The sequence below is a fragment of the Coffea arabica genome, chromosome 10e, assembly GCF_036785885.1.
Source record: "Coffea arabica cultivar ET-39 chromosome 10e, Coffea Arabica ET-39 HiFi, whole genome shotgun sequence".
NCBI lineage: Eukaryota > Viridiplantae > Streptophyta > Magnoliopsida > Gentianales > Rubiaceae > Coffea > Coffea arabica.
Genome location: NC_092328.1, coordinates 34,890,531 through 34,913,031, shown reverse-complemented (window position 1 = coordinate 34,913,031; position 22,501 = coordinate 34,890,531). Strand labels below are relative to the sequence as shown.

The window sequence follows — 22,501 nt, the reverse complement described above, 5'->3', positions numbered from 1 at the left end:
TTGATTGCTTTGCGTTTGTGATCTAAGGCTTGGATTTGAGTAAGGCAATGATATTTGACAGATGGTTTTTGAGCCGTGGAGGTGAGTGACCCTAAACTGTTTCCAAAGTTATTTTTGAAATGTTTCTTGCATTATTTACTCGACGGCATCTCATGCGTGCTTGCATGTGAATTCATGATATGATTTTGGCTTCAATGAGTTCTTGGAGAGTCTTGTGCTAGACACCAACGTCTCCACCTCTGTTCGCTTGGAACAAATGGCTCCGGAGCTCAAAAAGGGGCTCCCTCTTAATGTTAATGTTAAATGATCTATTTGAGCGTTGGGTGTTCAAGTGCTATGATTTCACGGGCTCACGAGAGCACTAAACGAACATTTGATCTCTGAATCATGACATCATCGAAATGATCGAAATGCAACATTGTGAAATATATTTGTTTAATGATTTTCCTAGTTACTTGCTGAGCTTCTAACTCACCCCAAAAATATTTTATTCCCCTCCACAGGGCTCGTGGCGAAGGAAGGCTTGTTGTGATTTTTTTTGTTGTGGAATTCCTCTTGTATAAGAATTGGGATCATGGATCAGAGTGGCGCAGTGGAAGCGTGGACGCTTCGCTTTTGATATGTAAATGTTGGAACATTTGATGTATATTTGAGATTTATATTGTAATTCATTTGAGGAATGTAGTGAACGACTGAGTCCCGGCGAGAGCTGGGCAGGCGGCCCGCCGAACCCTCTGGTTCGCCTTAGGGTGAGGTGGGGCTGTCACATCTAGTATCGGTTAGTTTTTGAGAAATTAAGAACGTATACCGGACGTGGGACCCGCTAGTGCGGAAAATTCAGAAAAATTCGGCCAATTAGGTTAAGTTTTGGATACCGGATTTATTTTACCAGGTGCTAAGAGATAAGTAAAGGTTGTTATATGGATTGGTGTGAGAGGGACAAAAGGATAGCCATGCATTAATGAAAGTGACAAGTGTCACTTAGTGGTTAACCTTTGGACTTTGACCAATTTCTTACTTTACCAATTTAACCAAAAATTGACCAAAAACAACTTCATTTCTCTAGCTTGTTGGCCGGCTCTTGTAAGGAGAAAAACCAAGAGAGAACCTTCAAATTTTCCTTCCATTTCTTGCTAAAATTTGGAGTTTCAACCGATAGAATCGCAAACCCTTCCATAAGAGTGTTATCTAAGGGAGAACAAAGGTCTTGGTGGAGTGATTCTTGTAAAAGAAACCCTAGGCTATCATCTTTCCTCAAGTTTCAAGGTAAATTCTCTAGATAATTTCCTTTTGCTCTTAATAATAGTCGATTAGTGGCTTGTGGGAGTTAAGGAGGTGATCTTGTGGGTGTTTTCATGACTTTTGGTGGTGTTGGATGAATTTTTGATTTTATGCATAATTTTTCTGTTTTTATATGTTTAATGTTGATTAGCCATGTATGATGGGCTAGTATGGGTTAGAATGAAGCTTTGGTATGATAATTGTGATGATTAGTGGAAAATTTCTGGTTTGAAGCAAAAATTTCCAGATTAGGGTTTCATTTTCCCAATTTTGTCTGGCACTGTTCATCATAGTTAGAGGCCGAATTAGCCTTGAATTAAAACATAAAAGTTGTAGGGAATGATATTTTAGAGATTCCTACAAAACTTCAGGTCAATCGGAGCAACGTAGCTTGTGAAAGGACTGAAATACCCCTGCTGCCCTGTTTCTACCCGAACTTGAGAATTGCTTCTGTGATTGGCTAATTTCATTGGGAATGCTTCTGATTTGGTTGTTGATGTCTTCTTAAGAATTGTAGCCTTGTATCTTAGCTTTTGGATGGCTTTGGAATCACTTGATTTGGATTTAGGTAACCTGATTTATGACGTGTGAACCAGAATACGGTTGGTGAACCTGTTTTTGCGGTTCTAGTTTAGTATATTGAATTTTTGACCTGATTGCACTAGAAACTGGACTGAGTAGCCTTCTTCAACATTGTAGCACTATCTCGTAGATTCGAAACAGTGTATCTTACACCTCCATCCGATAATCGTAGTGCCAATGGTGCCAAAACCGCAAAATGATGTCAAAAACTATTTTTATGGTTTAGAGCTTAACTATCATTTCCGGACTTTTCCCTAGCTTGAATTGTACTTGTACTACTTGGAGCTTACTGAACTTGTATTGTACTTGAATGGCTGGAAATAGGAAAATACAAAGGGCATGCTGCCCAAATTTTCGCTCAAGGGCTAAGCTTCTATTTAAACTTGTATATTTTCGTTTGGCAAATACTATGCCCGTTTTCCATCTTAAAACATAATACCTTTTCCATTTGAACCTTCAAATGTGTATTTATTACTTCATACCAAAATATCGAGGTATGACCTAAGGTTTTCTCAGTCAAAACATGTAGGCCATAATACCTACTTGAATGTATATTGATTTTGAACCACATAAACGATTCCGAAAAAATAATATTTCTGAGCCTATCTGGTTGGATTCCGACTTGACTTTGATTCAAGTGTCTTCCATTGGAACTGTTATAACCGTTTGAGTTTTGTTTATGACACCCTAGTTGTTTCCGTTCACAGATCCAAATGGCTTTATTTTCACTTTAAAGTCACCTTTATCCGTTTTACTCGTAACTAGTCGAGTTCCTTGATTACACTTACTTGTTTTGCTAGATGAATTGTGTAGACACCAAATTTTTAAATGATTTTTTTTATCCTAATTTTATTTTTGTTTTTAGTAATAATCCTTATCTATTTTTATTTGTTAATTTCATGATTTTAGTTTTAGACTTTTAATATTTTTAGATTATTATTATCTATTATTTTTATTTTTATTTTATATTTGTTTTCACCTTTTTAGCTATTTATTTTTTATTGTAAGAATATGTTTTATTTCTTTTTACTGTTTATTAATCGAAAAAAAAGAAAAAGAAAAAAAAAGGTTGACGGCTGATGAAAGGCAGAGTTTTGGACGGCTAGGGTATTAGGAGAGAGCTTCTGTAAGAGAGAAAGAGAGGTTTGGGAGAGGCTAGCTGGCGGCTGGGCTGGAGAGGAAACCAGAAAAGAAACGAAACAGAAGAGGGAGTGTTCGGCGACGGCTAAGAAAAGAAAAACCAGAGGGGAGAATCTGGGGGGGGCGGCTAGCTTTTAGAAAACGAAAGAGAGGAAGCTGTCATCATCTTCATCGTGCTGTCATTCGTTGCAAGTCTGCATCGAGAGGAAAAGCAGGGGAATAGGCCACGGAGAACAAAGGAGGGGCAGAGGAAGAAGAAGCTGGTTCTTGCTGGAGTCCATTTCTCCGCTGCTCAGACGTCGTTCGACCATTGAACAGAAGGTTAAAGGTAATCCTTCCATCACTTTCGTTCATGAGTTATGGGATTTTATAGCAGAAAAACATTAAAATTTCCGCTGCCATGACTATGGCCGTGCTCTTTCGCTGTCCTCTTTCTTTAAACTTACTAGTTGTGAATCCGACAGGGCGGGGAATGAGTTGACCTATGCTGTTTTGTGTTTTCTTTGCTGTGGAAAAATCGACCAAAGTCGTTCCAATACATCTCTCGTGACAGTTTATTGCTTCCTTTGTTGTTTCGTTTCCTGTGAGAGTGAATAAATGGTTCGTTTAAGATTTTCTGTTGAGATTTTGTAGAGAGAGTAGGCTTGGTAGTTGTGTTTTAGGCCGAGGGTTGGGTTTTGTTGGTAAAACTTATAGATTTATGAGTATACCCAGAAAGGATTTGCGGAAAAAGAAACCAGAGTTTTGTATGACAGTTTTAAGGCCTAGATGCTTTGAGTCGATGCATGTTTAAGTAGACTTGGGACTGTTTTGAAGCACCGAGAGGCGCTGAAATAAAGTTAGAGTCCTCCACCTTGCTGAAGCAAATAAAATTCTGATCTTTTGGGTTGCTGCAGTTTCGGGAATGGCTGTTTTTTAGTTTCTGCTTTGTTTGATGTATGAGGCTGCTGCGTTTAAAACAGCCATCAGTGGTAACGCAGACCTGTTGCCTTTTTGTTTGTGCTGCCTCCATTTTGTTTCCTATTGTTTGTTTAGCTTGCTTAAGTAGCTGTTTTCTAACACCTTTGTGGAGTCTTGCTCAATAGCTTGTTTTGAAGGATTTTTGGGGTTTGGTTGGCATTAAGAGAGTTTGGAGTTTGTTGAAGCCATAAGTTCCTGGGTTTATTTATCTTGTTTTGGGTTTGTTTTCTCGCAAATTTGGTTGAAATTCTTAGCAAATGTTCCTGGCACTCCATTGTGGTTTTTCCTTTTCTTATTTCCCTCTTGTCCCTGGTTGTTGCATTTCAAACTGAATTGTTGAATTCGTGGGGTTTTGCATTTACCAAAGCTGTTACATAGCAGATCATAAGCTCCACACTCATTTACATTTGTTGGCATTGAAGTTTATCATTTGGATTGTGACTGTTTCATCATAGTAGCTTCCGTCTCTTCAAGTGTAGGAAGACAACATTGCCGTTTTGATTTCATTTTGTTTACTTGCTGTTTTTATGCTGGTTCAATAAGCCGTTAAGAAGATCGCGTCCCTGTGACTGAATTTTGTTATCTGTTTGGATGCTAAAATTCTGTGTTTAGTCCCTTGAATCAAAGTTTGATGTTTGGTTGAGGTTTTATGCGAAAAGAAATTTATATCATGAAACTCAGAATAAGATTACAAGAGCATTCGGTTGCAGAAGCCTGGAAACTTTAGTTGCAGAAGAGTTTTCCCTCGGATGCATGCATGGAAAGATTCCCAAAAGTCACATTTTTACCCCTCAAGTTTCCCGTTATGCCATTATGGCCCAAGTGATTGGACATCTTAATCAACTTTGCCCCTTTTAACATGCCATTTTCTCCAATATGTCTCGATATGATGGTTTGGATAGACTCTTGATGAGTTTTAGGAGCAATTTGATGGTTTAGTAACTTTTTTCTAGACTTATGGTGTTAATTCGATTTTATGTGGAATTTGTTGGCGTTTTGTGGCTTAATCTTTCAATTGGGTTCTTGTTCATCTTAATTGGTTGAGTATGAGTAGTTTACTTTCCTTGGAATGCTCGGACTGACTCAATTTCTTGTTTATCTCCATTTTCTTGTGATTAATTGTTAATTAAAGTGATACCTTGACCCTTTTATTATTTTGGAGGGTAAATAAATAATTTCACTCCATTCGAGCTCCAACTCAAGGGAGGTACACTCTATCCCTTATTTTTACTTTATTTGACCCTATGTGTACTTATGTGATTTATGTGTTTAATTGCATGCCCTTTTGATTGTTTTCATTTTATTTATTTATTCGCTTTAGTCGTCTTAATTTCGTATATTTATTTTAGCTTCATTTTGGTTATTTAAAAGGCATTTAAATGCCAAGTTGTAATAGTTAGGTTTATTTCAATTATTTATTTATTTCCCCTTAGAATTGTAGTAGGGCATTTCCAAGTGTAATAGTTAGGGATTTATTCGTTTTATTTGTTTTGTGTGCCTATGTGCTATGTGTTTAATTATTTGCTTAGGGCCTTGCATCTAGATAAGCATGCTTATGTGCTACGTGTTATGTGACATTATGTGTCTTGCATGTCTATTCACTTTTATTATTATATCTGCTTATGTGGATGAATGCATGTCACCGTGGCTAGCCCAATGCTAGTCATGGCCTTTCCCCCGAGCTCTCGCAAGTCCAATGCTTGTGAGAGAGCGTTAGAAATAAGGGCTAGTCCAATGCTAGACCCAATAGGGCCGCCCCTTGCTAGTACATGCTTGCATGCCCTCAATACATCTTCATTCATTTTTCTCTTTTAGTTTTACATATTTGCACGACCCTTCACTCCCTTTCCCTTACACATTTAGGATTACATTTTCATTTAGATTAGCTCATTTGCTTGTATAGGTTAGGGAGTCACTCTTTTGGTAAGGGGGATGGACGAGTTTGGCTATACATAGCCTTAGCACGCTCATTCTTTTTCTAACCAAAAGGTAAATCAAAAGTCACGATTTAGGGTCCCCTCATACCCATCTTGCTTGCATTCCTCTAGGGTTCATGCATTTCATTTACCCCCTATCATTTTACACAACTCTTATTTTGTACATTTTCACTCTACCACTCGCACTTTATATACTATCACTTGCACACATGCACTTTATGCTATCACACATACATTTCACACTATCACTTTACATACCTCACATTGCACACTCATTTGCACACTCCCACTTATACACCATTATCTTTTATTACTTTTTTTCCCTTCACACAAGCTCATGTTTTCACATTACATACATTCATTCCACTCATTTTTACGTCATTAGCATTATTCGTGACCTCTCCAAAGAGTCATTATTGGGGATCACTATTAATGTGATTGGCACCATTCAAACTTTGAAGAGAAATTTTGCCCCCCGATGTCCCCCTAGGTCTAGAGTTTGCATTCATATAGTACATCCGAATGTGATAAATCTTTTGGTTAAAAATAAGAAAATCTTTGACTAAATCGCGCAACTAGCCTTGGCTAGGTTGAGAGGGTGCCTTGGACCTCGTCCTTGCCTTCCCTCTCATCAAATGTGACTCCCGAACACTTTCTCTGATTTTTGTAGACTTAGGAGTCGTTTAAAAGGGTTTTTCTATAATTTTACTCAAAAATTTATTTTCTTAGGTGACTTGGTACACCTCAACTCAATACCAAGTGGCGACTCCAATTTTCATTCAAAACCCTTTTAAACTATTATTTTGGGTCGAATCGTCGTATTTTCAAGTCCCATTTAGACCCATGTTTTTCTTCATTTCCTTTGTAAATTAAAATTCATTTTTCAAATCAAAAATTCACTTTTTTAAACCATTTGTTTATTTTATAAAAAATGGGGCGCGACAAATTGTAATATTCTTTCTCGTTGAATCATTAGGGTTTCTCGGTGACCGAGGGTAAGATCCGATAGGACATTTGGGACGTTATTTTGCATAATTCAGTGAGTGTTCCTTGTTTGTTATGTTTCTTGATTATATGGCTTGTATAAATGACTGATAACATGTTAAACGCTTTCAATGATTAGCCAAAACGAGTTTTCTAGGCGAGTGTGTACTTTATCGCACTCAGCCTAAATGATTGTGAAATTTTCAATGATTGAACGATTGAAATGTTACTTGTGCATGAATGTAAGCCTTTTGGCTGAACTGGTCACTGCCCCTTGTTACCGATCGACTCGAGCCAGAAGCGGACTCGGTCGGGCGATTTGGTGACCTGGGTGAACGTTTGGTATACTCGAGTATTACCTTGTAGGTTGGTGGAGGTTGGTGGAGCCTGGCCAATGTCCAGGAGAAGGTGAATGAAATGAACGAACGAACGAACGAGGGTTTTATGTATAAACGAAAAATGCATTTTCAAATGAATGAAGGAAAGGGGAATGACAGGAGAACGAACGAACGAACGAATGAACGAATGAACGTATTCTTTTCATGTATAGTTTATTGTAAATGTTGTAACTGTTTCTTCACTTATCGTTTGATTTATGACTTGATTCTATGTTCGGAACCTCACTGAGCTTTTAGCTCATCCCTTTAGTTTTGTTTTCCTTAACAGGGAAAGGCGAGCAAGGGCGAGAACTCTGTACCGACTGGCTGGGTCTAGTTTTGGTTTTGTTTTGGTTCTCGCCCTAGTGCTTGGCACGGGTTGGTTGTATGGTGACTTGAGAACTTTTGTATTCTCGACAGTTGTACTTCTTTCGGAGATAGCAATGTATATAAGTTTTGTTTTAAGTTTTTGGATCCTCGTTTTGATCTTTCTTGTGGTTCTATTTCTGATTTGTGTGACTGAACGACTGAGTCCCGGCGAGAGCTGGGCAGGCGGTCCGCTGAACCCTCTGGTTCGCCTAAGGGGGAAGTGGGGCTGTCACAGTTGGTATCAGAGCTTAGGCTTCCGATCTCTGTAGTGTATCCTAGGCTAAAGTTTAGGATGCCGGACTGTGGGATTTGATTTGATTTAAAAAGTTAAGCAATTGAGGGATAAAACATATAGCTGCTTCGCGAGGTCTCTGCACGGAGTGAGCCTGGACTAAGTGGTGAATGAGTATAAAGGACTAAGTGCTCATTTGAGCATAAGCTATGACTTGTGAATGTTATATGCCTTAAATCTCTCTCATGGTATCTGAGGACCATAGATAGGTATGTCGGGTAGGAATTTCGATTGTAGATAGTTTACTCTTGGGACTGGCCAGCTCGAGATGTGAATTATCTTATTTCGGATTCTCGTACCCGAGTACTCTAGCGTTGAGGCGATGCCCAGTATTAGAGATTTGCATTTTGGGACATGAACAGGCTTGGTCTGGCTAGAATGATTTCAAGAGGTCAATGGACAGCTAGTTGGATAGAAAGTGACGTGAGAGACCGAACGGGGTTAACAGGGTGTGGGACAACGTATCCCTTTTCTTTTGATGCACCCATATGTGGCTTCTACATGACGTTAGCATGTGAATTCATGTATATGATTATCTGTCAAACTTGATATGTATTTGTGACATGTATTTGTGTATTTGATTATCGGCCTCCTTGATATGGCGTGTTATGTGCGTATATGTTTACTTGCGTATTTGGTATGCTGGAATTGGTGCTTAGTTAATTTACCGTGTTTATTCACTAAAATTACCTTTTGGGGAAAAAGAAAAGAAAAGAGAGAAGGAAAAACATATCGATGGACGGGAGACGTAGTCGTGGACGTGGTCGAGGCCGGGGAACTGAGCGGACCCCGGAATCAAGAGGAGAAAGGGAAACGTCAGCCGAGCAAGGGCAGGGATCAAGAGCTGCGACTGGAGACCAAATGGCAACGGCAATGCAACAGATGACGGATATCTTGGCAAGACTGGTGGATCAACAAGGCCAAATACCCGTAACCCAAAATCGGAACCCTGAGATGGGCGAGGATAAGGCTCTTGAAAGGTTCCAGAAGTTTGCTCCGCCAAAATTCCTTGGAGGGCCCGATCCGGACGTGGCTGAACAATGGATAGAAACCATGGTTAATATCTTCACAGCCCTAAACTACACTGAGCAAAGGCAAGTGAACTTTGCAGTATTTCAATTTGAGGGACCGGCCCGGTCATGGTGGAACGTAATTAGAGCAAAGTGGGAAAGAGAACAGACCATCTGGACATGGGCGAACTTCATAAGAGAATTTAACGAGAAATACCTCCCACCTTTAGTCCAAGAAAGGAGGGAGGAGGAGTTTATTGGGTTACGCCAGGGAACGTTAAGTGTAGCCGAATATGAAACAAAATTTACAAGATTATCCAAGTTTGCTTCTGAACTGGTAGCCACTGAACGGCGAAGAGTAAGACGGTTTATACAGGGACTGAATTTGGACATCCAAGAGGCGTTAGCCGCGGCACAAGTGAATACTTTTACGGAGACCCTTGAGAAGGCTCAACGAATCGAGAATGCAAAGGCACAAGTAAAAGCCTCCCAAACTCGGAAAAGAGGTGCAGTTGGTAGTGTGATTGAAGAATCTCCTAGTGAATCAATAGCACCTTCTAAAATGCAGAAAGTGAACTTTTTGTCCTACCCGCCATGGACAGTAGGGGCGGGAAATGAAAGGTCTACCAAAGGAAGCCAAACCGGATATGGGGAGACTTCTCCAGAAAGCCAAAAAATGGCTTCCTACTTGACTTGTGGCTATTGCGGAAAGGCCAATCATACCGAGAACGATTGTTGGCGGAAAGGGCAGAAGTGCTTGATTTGTGGGAGTGGTGAGCACCAAGTTAGCAACTGTTCGAGGAGACAGTCACGCGGAGGTAGTATTCCGCAACTGGAGGGAGCTAAAACAAAACAAGCAAATGAAAGAGGGAACCGAACTAGTGGGCCAGCAAAAGCTTATGCATTAGGCACCCAAACAGTTCCGGACTCGTTTGATGCAAATGATGAAGGTAAAATTTCGAGGGCGAAATTTTTTTTTAAGGGGGAGAGGGTGTGAGACCCAGTAATTTTCTCATTTTCTGGGATTTATTTTATTTAATGGCATATTCTCTGCATTTTCTTTATTAGGAAAAATTTCTTGATGATTTTTATGAGTAAATATTCTTGTTTAGATGATTTTCTAGTATCGGTTCGTTTTTGAGAAATTAAGAACGTATACCGGACGTGGGACCCGCTAGTGCGGAAAGTTCGGAAAAATTCGGCCAGTTAGGTTAAGTTTTGGATACCGGATTTATTTTACCAGGTGCTAAGAGATAAGTAAAGGTTGTTATATGGATTGGTGTGAGAGGGACAAAAGGATAGCCATGCATTAATGAAAGTGACAAGTGTCACTTAGTGGTTAACCTTTGGACTTTGACCAATTTCTTACTTTACCAATTTAACCAAAAATTGACCAAAAACAACTTCATTTCTCTAGCTTGTTGGCAGGCTCTTGTAAGGAGAAAAACCAAGAGAGAACCTTCAAATTTTCCTTCCATTTGTTGCTAAAATTTGGAGTTTCAACCGATAGAATCGCAAACCCTTCCATAAGAGTGTTATCTAAGGGAGAACAAAGGTCTTGGTGGAGTGATTCTTCTAAAAGAAACCCTAGGCTACCATCTTTCCTCAAGTTTCAAGATAAATTCTCTAGATAATTTCCTTTTACTCTTAATAATAGTCGATTAGTGGCTTGTGGGAGTTAAGGAGGTGATCTTGTGGGTGTTTTCATGACTTTTGGTGGTGTTGGATGAATTTTTGATTTTATGCATAATTTTTCTGTTTTTATATGTTTAATGTTGATTAGCCATGTATGATGGGCTAGTATGGGTTAGAATGAAGCTTTGGTATGATAATTGTAATGATTAGTGGAAAATTTCTGGTTTGAAGCAAAAATTTCCAGATTAGGGTTTCATTTTCCCCAATTCTGCCCGGCACTGTTCATCATAGTTAGAGGCTGAATTAGCCCTGGATTAAAACATGAAAGTTGTAGGGAATGATATTTTAGAGATTCCTGCAAAATTTCAGGTCAATCGGAGTAACGTAGCTTGTGAAAAGACTGAAATACCCTTGCTGCCCTGTTTCTACCCGAACTTGAGAATTGCTTCTGTGATTGGCTAATTTGATTGGGAATGCTTCTGATTTGGTTGTTGATGTCTTCTTAAGAATTGTACCCTTGTATCTTAGCTTTTGGATGGCTTTGGAATCACTTGATTTGGATTTAGGTAGCCTGACTTATGATGTGTGAACCAGAATGCGGTTGGTGAACCTGTTTTTGCGGTTCTGGTTTAGTATATTGAATTTTTGACCTGATTGCACTAGAAACTGGACTGAGTACCCTTCTTCAACATTGTAGCACTATCTCGTAGCTTCGAAACGGTGTATCTTGTACCTCCATCCGATAATCCTAGTGCCAATGGTACCAAAACCGCAAAATGATGTCAAAAACTATTTTTATGGTTTAGAGCTTAACTATCATTTCCGGACTTTTCCCTAGCTTGAATTCTACTTGTACTACTTGGAGCTTACTAAACTTGTATTGTACTTGAATGGCTGGAAATAGGAAAATACAAAAGGGCGTGCTGTCCAAATTTTCGCTCAAGGGCTAAGCTTCTATTTGAACTTGTATATTTTCGTTTGGCAAATACTATGCCCGTTTTCCATCTTAAAACATGATACCTTTTCCATTTGAACCTTCAAATGTGTATTTATTACTTCATACCAAAATATCGAGGTATTACCTAAGGTTTTCTCAGTCAAGACATGTAGGCCATAATACCTACTTGAATGTATATTGATTTTGAACCACATAAACGATTCCGAAAAAATAATATTTCTGAGCCTATCTGGTTGGATTCCGACTTGACTTTGATTCAAGTGTCTTCCATTGGAACTGTTATAACCCTTTGAGTTTGGTTTATGACACCCTAGTTGTTTCCGTCCACAGATCCAAATGGCTTTATTTTCACTTTAAAGTCACCTTTATCCGTTTTACTCGTAACTAGTCGAGTTCCTTGATTCCACTTACTTGTTTTGCTAGATGAATTGTAATATTCTTTCTCGTTGAATCATTAGGGTTTCTCGGTGACCGAGGGTAAGATCCGATAGGACATTTGGGACGTTATTTTGCATAATTCGGTGAGTGTTCCTTGTTTGTTATGTTTCTTGATTATATGGCTTGTATATATGACTAACAACATGTTAAACGCTTTCAATGATTAGCCAAAACGAGTTTTCTAGGCAAGTTTGTACTTTATCGCACTCAGCCTAAATGATTGTGAAATTTTCAATGATTGAACGATTGAAATGTTACTTGTGTATGAATGTAAGCCTTTTGGCTGAACTGGCCACTGCCCCTTGTTACCGATCGACTCGAGCCAGAAGCGGACTCGGTCGGGCGATTTGGTGATCTGGGTGAACGTTCGGTATACTCGAGTATTACCTTGTAGGTTGGTAGAGGTTGGTGGAGCCTGGCCATTGTCCAGGAGAAGGTGAATGAAATGAACGAACGAACGAACGAGAGTTTTATGTATAAACGAAAAATGCATTTTCAAATGAATGAAGGAAAGGGGAATGACAGGAGAACGAACGAACGAACGAATGAACGAACGAACGTATTCTTTTCATGTATAGTTTATTGTAAATGTTGTAACTGTTTCTTGACTTATCGTTTGATTTATGACTTGATTCTATGTTCGGAACCTCACTGAGCTTTTAGCTCATCCCTTTAGTTTTGTTTTCCTTAACAGGGGAAGGCGAGCAAGGGCGAGAGCTCTGTACCGACTGGCTGGGTCTAGTTTTGGTTTTGTTTTGGTTCTCGCCCTAGTGCTTGGCACGGGCTGGTTGTATGGTGACTTGAGAACTTTTGTATTCTCGACAGTTGTACTTCTTTCGGAAATAGCAATGTATATAAGTTTTGTTTTAAGTTTTTGGATCCTCGTTTTGCTCTTTCTTGTGGTTCTATTTCTGATTTGTGTGACTGAGCGACTGAGTCCCGGCGAGAGCTGGGCAGGCGGTCCGTTGAACCCTCTGGTTCGCCTAAAGGAGAAGTGGGGCTGTCACAATAGTACATTTGTTTGATCAGATTAGGGATAACTCCTTGAATATGGGATATGGACGAGTTTGGCCTCCTAACCTTAGCACGCTCGTATTCCCTCTATTAAAGGAAAAATTGAGTCACGAACATTAGTCCCCCGCACCCGACATGATGCACTCCCTTAAGACATGTATATTTGTATAATTTTTTTTCTTTTCTTAGAGTCTCATATTTTTGCATTATTCGTGACTTCTCCAAAGAGTCCACATTGGGCATCACAATTAATGTGATTGGCATCAATTGAGTTTTGAAGATAAATTTCGACCCCCGATACCCTCTTAGGTCTAGAGTTTGCATTCATATAGTACATCCAAATGTGATAAATCTTTAGGTTAAAATAAGAAAATCTTTGACTAAATCGCGCAACTAGCCTTGGCTAGGTTGAAAGGGTGCCTTGGATTTTTATCCTTGCCTTCCCTTTCTTCAAATGTGACTCCCGAATCTTTTTCTCTGACTTTCGTAGACTTGGAGTCGTTTAAAAAGGGTTTTCTACTTTTTTCTTTAAAAATTCATTTTTTAGGTGACTTGGTACACCTTAATTCTATACCAAGTGGCGACTCCATTTTTCATTCAAAAAACCCTTTTTAAACTATATTTTGGGTCAAATCGTCGCATTTTCAAGTCCCATTTAGACCCATATTTTTCATTTTCTTTTTAAATAAAAAATTCATTTTCAATCAAAAAATTGAATCAAAAGCCATTTTTCTAAACTCATCTTTTATTTTTCTTATAAAAAATGGGGGCGCGACAATCCTGACTCGAGTAGGTCAGTAACCAAGGGCAGGGCCCAGTTCAGCTTAGAGCCTACAACATGAACAAGTAAACAAGTAAATTGGTGAACGGTAAAATTTATCCTTTTAGTAGGTGGAGTGAGATAAAGTACACACTCGCCTTAAAACGGTAGCCAATTTCATATGAACATGTAATTTACGATAATCAAGTAGTCAAATAGTCAAGTAATCAAGTAAGCAGATAATCAAGTAAGCAGGTAATCACGTAGTTAGGTAATCAAGGAGGATGGTAAACGGTAAGTAATTACGGTTAATTGGCAGATATTTGCCATTTTAATAGGCCGCCATTGGCCATTTCCCACTTTTACCACTTAAGAGTCGAGGAGATTCACTCCAACCGACTTATGCAGCCATAGCATAATTAATCATTTAAACACTTCACGTAAATATGCAACTCAAGTATTTCATGTCAAGTAATTCAAGTATACCTTACTTAAATATGCATGAGTGTGGTAAATACTTAACATGTAGCACTTAATGATCATGGAATAAGCATGTCATAGACTTATTCAAATTATGTACTCTTATATGGAACACTCACCTAGTCAAAACAAGTGAGTAAGTGCTCAAACAAGTGTTTAGGCGTCCGCTCCGAGTTCCTCTTGAAGGTCCCCTTGAGCGCCTGAGCAAACAATAATCAACGTCACTCACAATCATGCATTTACCAAGAAGGGATGTACACTCATCTAGACTAAATCAAAGTCCTAAAAGAGAGCTTCAATTCCTTTAACTTGAGGTTCAAGAGTGAAGTTTTAAAGTCCGAAGAGAGAGACTAGTATTTCCATGAAATCGAGTTCAAAACGGTCAGTCGATATCGAGAAAAGAAGTCAAGTTCCCAAAATTTCATTTTCTAAGAAATTGGCAAATTTCAGCTTTGTGTGTCAAACTTAGAAAAATCATATCTTGCACTCCATAGGTTCAAAATTGGAAAACTTGGTACCATTGGAAACTAGTTCTGAAGTACTAAAAGTTTCTAGAAGACACTTTTCTAAGATTCAAAATGGAAGACACTCAAATTTTGGCTTAAAGTGATTGACTTGGACTCCCAAGACAGATTCGGGTTGGTTTTTTACAAACTTTAGAAATTCGGCAAAATTCACACAATGCGAACTAACCTCCGAAATTTGGAACTCAATTAGAGTTGCAATCAAAGTTTAAAACAAAATAAACAGAACAAGAATCAAAGTTTTGAACGCCAAGATATAGCAGCTCAAAGTTGGTTAAAAATTCCTCATTGATCAAGAATTTCCAGATTTGAAACATGAACTTTGGGACTTCAGTTGGACATTGAAATAGACTCGGAATGGCACAAAATTTGGTAGTATTACTCTACCATATAAGGACTATTCCTCTGTCAAATTTCATACAAAAATACGTTCGGGAAGTCAGTTAACAAAGCCACTAAAATTCCAAGAATTTCCAAGGCAATTCTGCCTTGTGCTTCAATTTTCTTTTTTAAAAACTTTATTCCACACAATCAACTTCAATTAATTCAAATATTGAAACTAATATTCCATAAACATCCAATAAGCAATTTAGAAGTAATTGACATCAAGGTTTTCAAAATATAACTTCCCAAATCAGATTTGGCCATTCGGCCAAGAGAAAAGGAAAACTTTTCCAGATTCGAAGAGCAACTTTGGGACATCATTTGTATATCGAAATGGTCTTATATTGACACCAAAATTGGTACAGTTCAACTTCCATATGAGGACTACTTCTCTACCAAATTTCATTTGAAAATTCACACGGGAAGGTAGTGAACTAAACTACCAAAGTTCAAGAAAATCCCAAGACCAATCTGTCTTTTGCTTTCTTCTTCCTTTTCAAACATTTTGCCCAATGAAAACGATTCAAATCTGGTCCATTTATGAAAAAAAAGTTTGAGAAACATCTAATATAATTTGGTGAGTGATTGACACCAAAATTTTCAAAATAACAAGTCCCAAACAAGATAGGCCATTGATTAGTCCAAAATGAGGGTTTTCAAGCAATGATGCAGGTCTGTAATTTGGTCATATTTCACTCAATTCAACTTGAAATTGAGCGCGGTTGGTGGAGTTGAAAACTAAATTCATAAGATTACAATTTCTTAGAAGGAATCGTTTTAAAATTCTATCCACAACTAGCTCATATTTGAGCATCAATTCGCAGCTCAAAACAGAGCTCCCAGTGTAGACGCGAAACAGGACAGTCATGTTCAAATGATTGGTATGGACTACTCAGGTGGAACCAGGACATGAATTTTATACCGTTGGAAATCTGGGAATGTCTAGTTTCCAGTTCCCAAATGGCACTCGATTTCAGCGTCGGAGGAAAAAGTTATAACCAAAACAAAAACACTGCCAGAGCAGTTACGGGAAAATTTCCAGTTTTTGCTGACTTCCGAAAACACATCATTTGGCCAACCAAATCATGAAATTTTTTGATGAAACTTTCTACACCACCCACACAACATGTATACATTATAAACAAGTCATTAGAACCACAAAAAATTGCTCTAAGGGGCACGGCATGTACAGGAGCAGAAATGGAAAAATTCCCTCATCACTTCCTTTGAGTTTTCCTTCAACAATACAGCCTATTTCCACTAGATTAAACACTAATCCAACATTAATAACATCAAAACTCACAAAATCAGTCCATCAAGCCATAGTGGGAGTTCATAGTGCCCACTCACCAATTTTCCAACAATTTAAAGCTACCCATAAGAAATTATGAACTCATAAGTGCTAAACAACTTCTATAAGTCAAGATTTGCAAGGTTGATCGTCACTTACTTTCTTAGATGATCAAGGTAGAAATTTCCGTTCCTTGGAGCCAAAGAAAAACCGATGTAGAAAGCAAGCTCTTTTCCTAGCTAATGTTGTTCACCAAGTGTTTAGCAAGTTGTACGTAAAATTTGAGGTGATTTGGTGAAGAAATGAAGGTGAAATGAAGAAGAAATTTTTTGGTTCTTTTCCTTCCTTGATGCACGGCTGTTTTGAGGAGTAAAAGAGAGAGTTGCAGTGCCACTTGAGGTGATGAAGAGAAGGGTTTTGATCTGGTGTGATGCTCCCATGAGAAGCTTAAGAATGTGTGGCCAAAATTGCTCCAAAAGTCAACTAAGGATAGTGCGCGTATGCGCGCGTTTCGTGCTCGATTCCTCTCGTGTTTGTTTCACTTATGCACTAAACCTCTAATGCAGTTCTATTCATACTATTATTATTCACTCTTAATGGTCTAAAAATAATGGTCTTAAGTCCCTCAATTAATCGCGCGCGTAAAAACGCGTACTTCCGATTCATGCGCGATAGAGTGAAATTTCTAACAAATTCTTATAACGATAGTATAACTAACTAACACTTGAGTACTTAAACATAAAAATACCTATTTCAAAACTAATGTATAAGTCTTCAAATCTCCAAGTCACTGTACTCTCAAATCGAATATTATCTCCAAACGCTTATTCACTAAATCCCACTAAACGAGCTTCCGAAAATTAAATTTATTAACCGGACATTTTAAGAATACATGCAAGTCATAGTTCCATATAAATGGTTCAAAAAGGGTTGAAATAAATTATTCGGAGAAAATGGGTGAATAAATAATTAATTAAGCCATTAAAATGGAATTATAAGTGAGGAAAATTCGGGTCCTCACACTATCACTTTCTCATTTTGCATTAAAACACATTCCAAACCTTCCTTTGAAGCATCTGTATAGACCACAAAACTATCCTTCCTATTTGATAGAGCTAATACGGATGCTATAATTGCAATTTGAACTCTTTCAATTCAGTTGGGGCCATTCTATATGGTGTCTTAGAGATAGGTGCTACTCCCGGAGTCACATCAATCTTAAAAGCTATGTCTCTTTCCGGGGGTAAAGACTCTAACTCTTCGGCAAAACATCTGGATACTCTTTCACTACAGGCATGTCTTCTAATTTCACTTTATCACTAGGGTTATTGATAAGAAAGCCAAATATCCCTGAGCTCCCTTACTTAGCATTTTCCTAACTCGAATTCCTGAGATAAGTGCAGATGAGGCTAATCTACCCCTCATATCCAATTTCAGGTTTGCCTCTCTCGGAATGCACAATTCTACTGTTTTCGTCTTACAGTTCAACTGAGCATTATAAAGAGCTAACCAGTCCATTCCTAGGATCACATCATACCCTTTAATCGCCAAACCTATCAGATTGGCCAGTAATTTCCGTTCTCCAACCCATATCTCACAATCCTTATACACCAAATTAGCTAGTAAATTTTGATCCCCAGTCGGTGTTCTAACCTCTAAATCATAAGGTAACTGAATTGGCTTTAAGTCTATTCCACTTATGAAATTAGGGTTTACAAAAGAATGCGTTGCATCTGGGTCAATTAAAACCTTAACTAAACGGTAGAAAATAGGGATCGTACCTTTAACCGCCTCGGTCGCATCGGGAATCTGTTGATGATCCAGTGCATAAACCCTAGCCGTTACTCTAGGTCGACTCCCTCTAGCACTAGTTTGCTTAGAGGTTGATTTTTCTGACTTTTGAGTGCTGCCTCGTACTTTCACCTTACTTGGACAATTTGCGAGCTGGTGCTCGGCATTACCACAGAACAAACACTTCCCCGACTTCCTCCAACACTCATTCTCCAAATGATTTGGTTTACCATAGTAACCACAGTTAACTTGAGGCGTCACTGCCGAACCACTAGAAGGCACTCCTCTTGCTTGAACTGGCCCACTACGACCTCCTCTGGATAAAACTCCCCTTGAAGCTCTAGTAGTCCTTACTCCTCCCATTCCTCTTCCGATCTTGGAAGGTGGGGTTCTTTTACTAGCCTGTCCAGAAGTATGAGTAGAAAAGTCCTTTTCTTATTGTGAAAATCCCTAACTTGCATTCTTGCGCTCTCAACTCTTTGCGCTTTCTCTAAAGCCTCAGTAAACGTAGAGATTTGGGCCGCAGCCAAGCCCTCTTGGATTTCTACATTAAGCCCTTGTACAAAACGTCTTATCCTTTTCCGCTCATTGGTCACCAATTCGGGAGCATACTTAGAAAGCTTAGTAAACTTCCCTTCATACTCAGCAACATTAAGAGTTCCTTGTTTCAACATTATAAACTCGTCCTCCCGTTTCTCTTGGATCAGAGGCGGAAGGAACTTCTCGTTGAACTCCCTCGTGAAATTCTCCCAAGTCCAAGAGGTTTGGACTCTCTCCCATTTTCCCTTTATCATGTCCCACCAGGCACGTGCTACTCCCTCAAATTGGAAAGCAGCAAAATTCACTCGCCTATTTTCGGTGTGACGCCCCCACTTCTCCTTAGGGCGAACCCTAGGGTATCCGCGGAACGCCTGCCCGGCTCTCGCCGGGACTCACTACAATCTATAATTCAAAAGCTCAAAATACTTCAAATATTTTCACTATATAATTTAAGTGCTCCAAAATATTCCATACTTACAATTAGTTAGCTTTCTAATTTAATACAATCCAAAAGAATATGCACTACAACCATCCGTTATAATACAACTTAAGGTCTTCAAAAGAAAACAATCTAGTACTATTCACGAGCACCCTTGGTCTCGAATCCTGTTAAGGAAAACAACAACGTGGAATGAGCTAAGCAACTCAGTGAGGTTCCAAGATACTCTAGTAGTTCTAATAAATCGTGTAAGTTAAGCATGATACATATACAGTTCAAGATTTCGCATTGGCACATTTACAATAAGGCAGTTATCATGATACAGAAATAAACACATATTGAAGGATACGGTGTTCCAGTGGAACCATTTCGGTCAACTTCACCTTATAACTCCAGATCCCTTCGATTTGTCTGGCCATCACCTTATCCCTCCAATGGTAATACTCGAGTATACCGAAACGGTGTCCCAGGGTTCCAACCTACCCGACCGAGCCCAGTCCTGGCTCGAGCAAGTTAGTAACCAAGGGCAGAGCCCAGTTCAGCTTAGAGCTTACAACATGCACAAGTAATCAAGTAAATCAATAAACGGTAAACGGTAAACGGTAATAGTTCTCGGTTGACGGTAAAAATTTTTCATTTTAGTAGGTCGAGTGAGATAAAATACACATTTGCCTTAAAACGGTGGGCAATTTCATATGAGCAATTATCAGTAACACTTAACACTTAAACACGTAAGCAATATGTGGTAATTTCATAAGGACATGTAACTTACGATAATCAAGTAATCAAATAGTCAAGTAATCAAGTAAGCAGGTAATCAAGTAAATCGGTAAACGGTATTGTCTCTTCAAGACAGATTCGGGCTTGATTTTCGGTAAACTTTGGAAATTCGGTAAAATTCACAGAATGTGAACTAGCCTCTAAAATTTGAAACTCAATTAGAGTTACAATCAAAGTTTAAAACACAATAAATGGAACAAGAGTTGGAGTTTTGAGTGCCAAGATATAGCAGCTCAAAGTTGGTTTAAAATAAAGACCATTGGGCAATTTTCCAGATTTGAAACATAACTTTGGGATTTCAGTTGGGCATCAAAATGGACTTGGAATGGCACCAAATTTGGTATGATTATACTACCATATAAGGGTTACTCCTCTGACAAATGTCATGTAAAAATTCGTACGGGAAGTCAGTTAACAAGACCACTAAAGTTCCAGGAATTTCCAAGGCAATTCTGCCTTATGCTTCCGTTTTCCTTTTTTTCGAACCTTTGGCCAATGAAATCATCTCAAACATGGTTCATTTATGAAGGAAAGATCTAAGAAACATCCAAAATACATTTGATAGGTGATTAACACCAAAAGTTTCAAAATAACAAGTCCCAATTTGAGCTAAGCCATTCGGCTAGCCAAAACTAGGGTTTTCTATCACTGCTGCAGTTCCGTAATTTGGCCATAACTCAGTCAATTCAAATTGGAATTAAGCATGGTTGGTGTCATTGGAAACTACATTCATAAAGCTACAATTCATCAGAAGAAATGTTTTTGAAATTCAGTCCATAGCTAGCTCAAATTCAAGCAACAATTTCCAGCACATCATTGACTCTCTAGCACAGGAGTGAAACAGGACAGGTAACTTTGAAGAACTGGTACAGCTCACTCAAGTCCAATCAAGGGGTACATTTTATACCGTTAGAAAACTGGAAGTGTCTAGTTGTAAATGCCACAAACGGTACTCGATTTTGACGTCGGAACAAGGAGTTATGATCGTTCAAAGTTCGCTGCCAGAGTACCTCTGTACATGTTTTCCAGGTTTGAACATGTTTCGAAAATGCAACTTTTACCCAACCAAATTAAGTGATTTTTGGTGAAACCTTTCCACACAACCTATAAAGCATATCTACATCAAAATCAAGGCAATTTGATCACAAAAAAATTGCGCCAAGTGCTCTACAAAAACAGGGCAGAATTTGCCCCTTTCTCATGCAAGCTTTCCTTTGATTTTCTTTCCACTTTTTCAACTTATGTCCACTAGTTTAACACTAAATCAACATAAATAACACCCAAAATCATCATATAAATCCAACATGTCCATTGTGGGATTTCATAGAGACCGCTCAAGTGATTTTCAACCAACCAAAGTTACCCAAATGAAGCTACAAGCTTCTAAGTCCAATCTAACTCACAAAAATCAAGTTTCAAAGGTTGGATGATTTACTACCTCTTGGGTGTTGAAACCCAAAAATTTTGGTCACCTCGAAGCTCCCAGAAACCGTGAAAATGATGCTCTCTTCCTAGTCCAAGTGAATCTCCAAGTGATTTGCTAGTTGGATGCCAAATTTGAGGTGATTTGGAGTAGGATTTGAGGTAGAAATGAAGTAAAAATGGAGAGAGCTCTTTTCTTCTTCTTTGGAGCTAAGTTTCGGCCAGCAAGAATGGTGAGGAGAGAGAGGAAGATCTGATAACTAAAGCTTCCCTTGGAAGCTTGGAAACTTGGGGCCAAAGTTTGGGAAAAGTCAACTTTCAATAGTGCGCGTACGCGCGTGTTTCGTGCCCGTTTCCTCTCGGGTTTGTTTCACTTGTGCACTAAACCTCTAATGCACTTCCTTTAACACTATTATTATCCACTCTTAGTAGTCTAACAATAATTTCTAAAATCCCTCAATTAATCGCGCGCGCGAAAACGCGAACTTCCGACTTGTGCGCGATAAAGTTAAATTTCTAAGAAATTCTTGTAACGATGATATAACTAACTAATACTAGGGTAAATAATCATGAAAATAACTATTTTAGAAATAAAAACATGATTCCCCACATGAGTCTAGTATTAATTTCTCAAATCTCCAATTAATTTGTACCAGCACGTCTTTCGGAAAACTTTCAACGCGCGCACGGTATAAGCTTAATTTTAATTTACTCACATCTAATCTCTCAATTAACTTTTTTTAATCTACTATTGATCATTCTTAATTCTCCAAGACTAATGTACTCTCGGATCGAACATAGTCTCGAAAAACGTGTATTCCTTATTTCTCGCTAAACGAGCTCTAGAAAAATTAATTTTACTAACGAGACGTGTTAAAAATATAATTGAGACATTATTCCATGTAAATAAGTTTAAAATGATTGAAATAAATTATTCAGAGAAAACGGGTGAGTAAATAATTAATTAAGCAAGAAAAATAAAATAAAATATGAAAATTTCGGGTCCTCACAACCTTCCCTCCTTAAAAAGAATTTCGTCCTCGAAATTCATACCTTCCGTAACCTCAGATAACCCTAAACCTTGTTGTGTGATCATTTCATATGTTCTTGCAG

General features: G+C 38.5%; 1 protein-coding gene across 1 annotated transcript; it reads right to left on the bottom strand.

Moving 5' to 3' along the window:
• Positions 1–17,724: 17,724 nt before the first annotated feature.
• On the bottom strand, positions 17,725–19,001 carry LOC140015206 (uncharacterized). Its single transcript, XM_072067117.1, has 2 exons — positions 18,663–19,001; positions 17,725–18,609 (listed from the first exon to the last, which is right to left on the bottom strand). Exons 1-2 carry the CDS (start codon positions 18,999–19,001, stop codon positions 17,725–17,727), a joined length of 1,224 nt encoding a protein of 407 aa, XP_071923218.1.
• Between the last annotated feature and the right edge of the window lie 3,500 nt (positions 19,002–22,501).

What these genes read in the sequence shown, in the direction of transcription:
- LOC140015206 (XM_072067117.1), bottom strand. Translation starts at nt 19,001, where the DNA reads ATGATAAAGGGAAAATGGGAGAGAGTCCAAACCTCTTGGACTTGGGAG. An exon ending in TTGAGAGCGCAAGAATGCAA is followed by an intron (nt 18,610 to 18,662) that starts GTTAGGGATTTT and finishes ACTTCTGGACAG; the next exon opens with GCTAGTAAAAGAACCCCACC.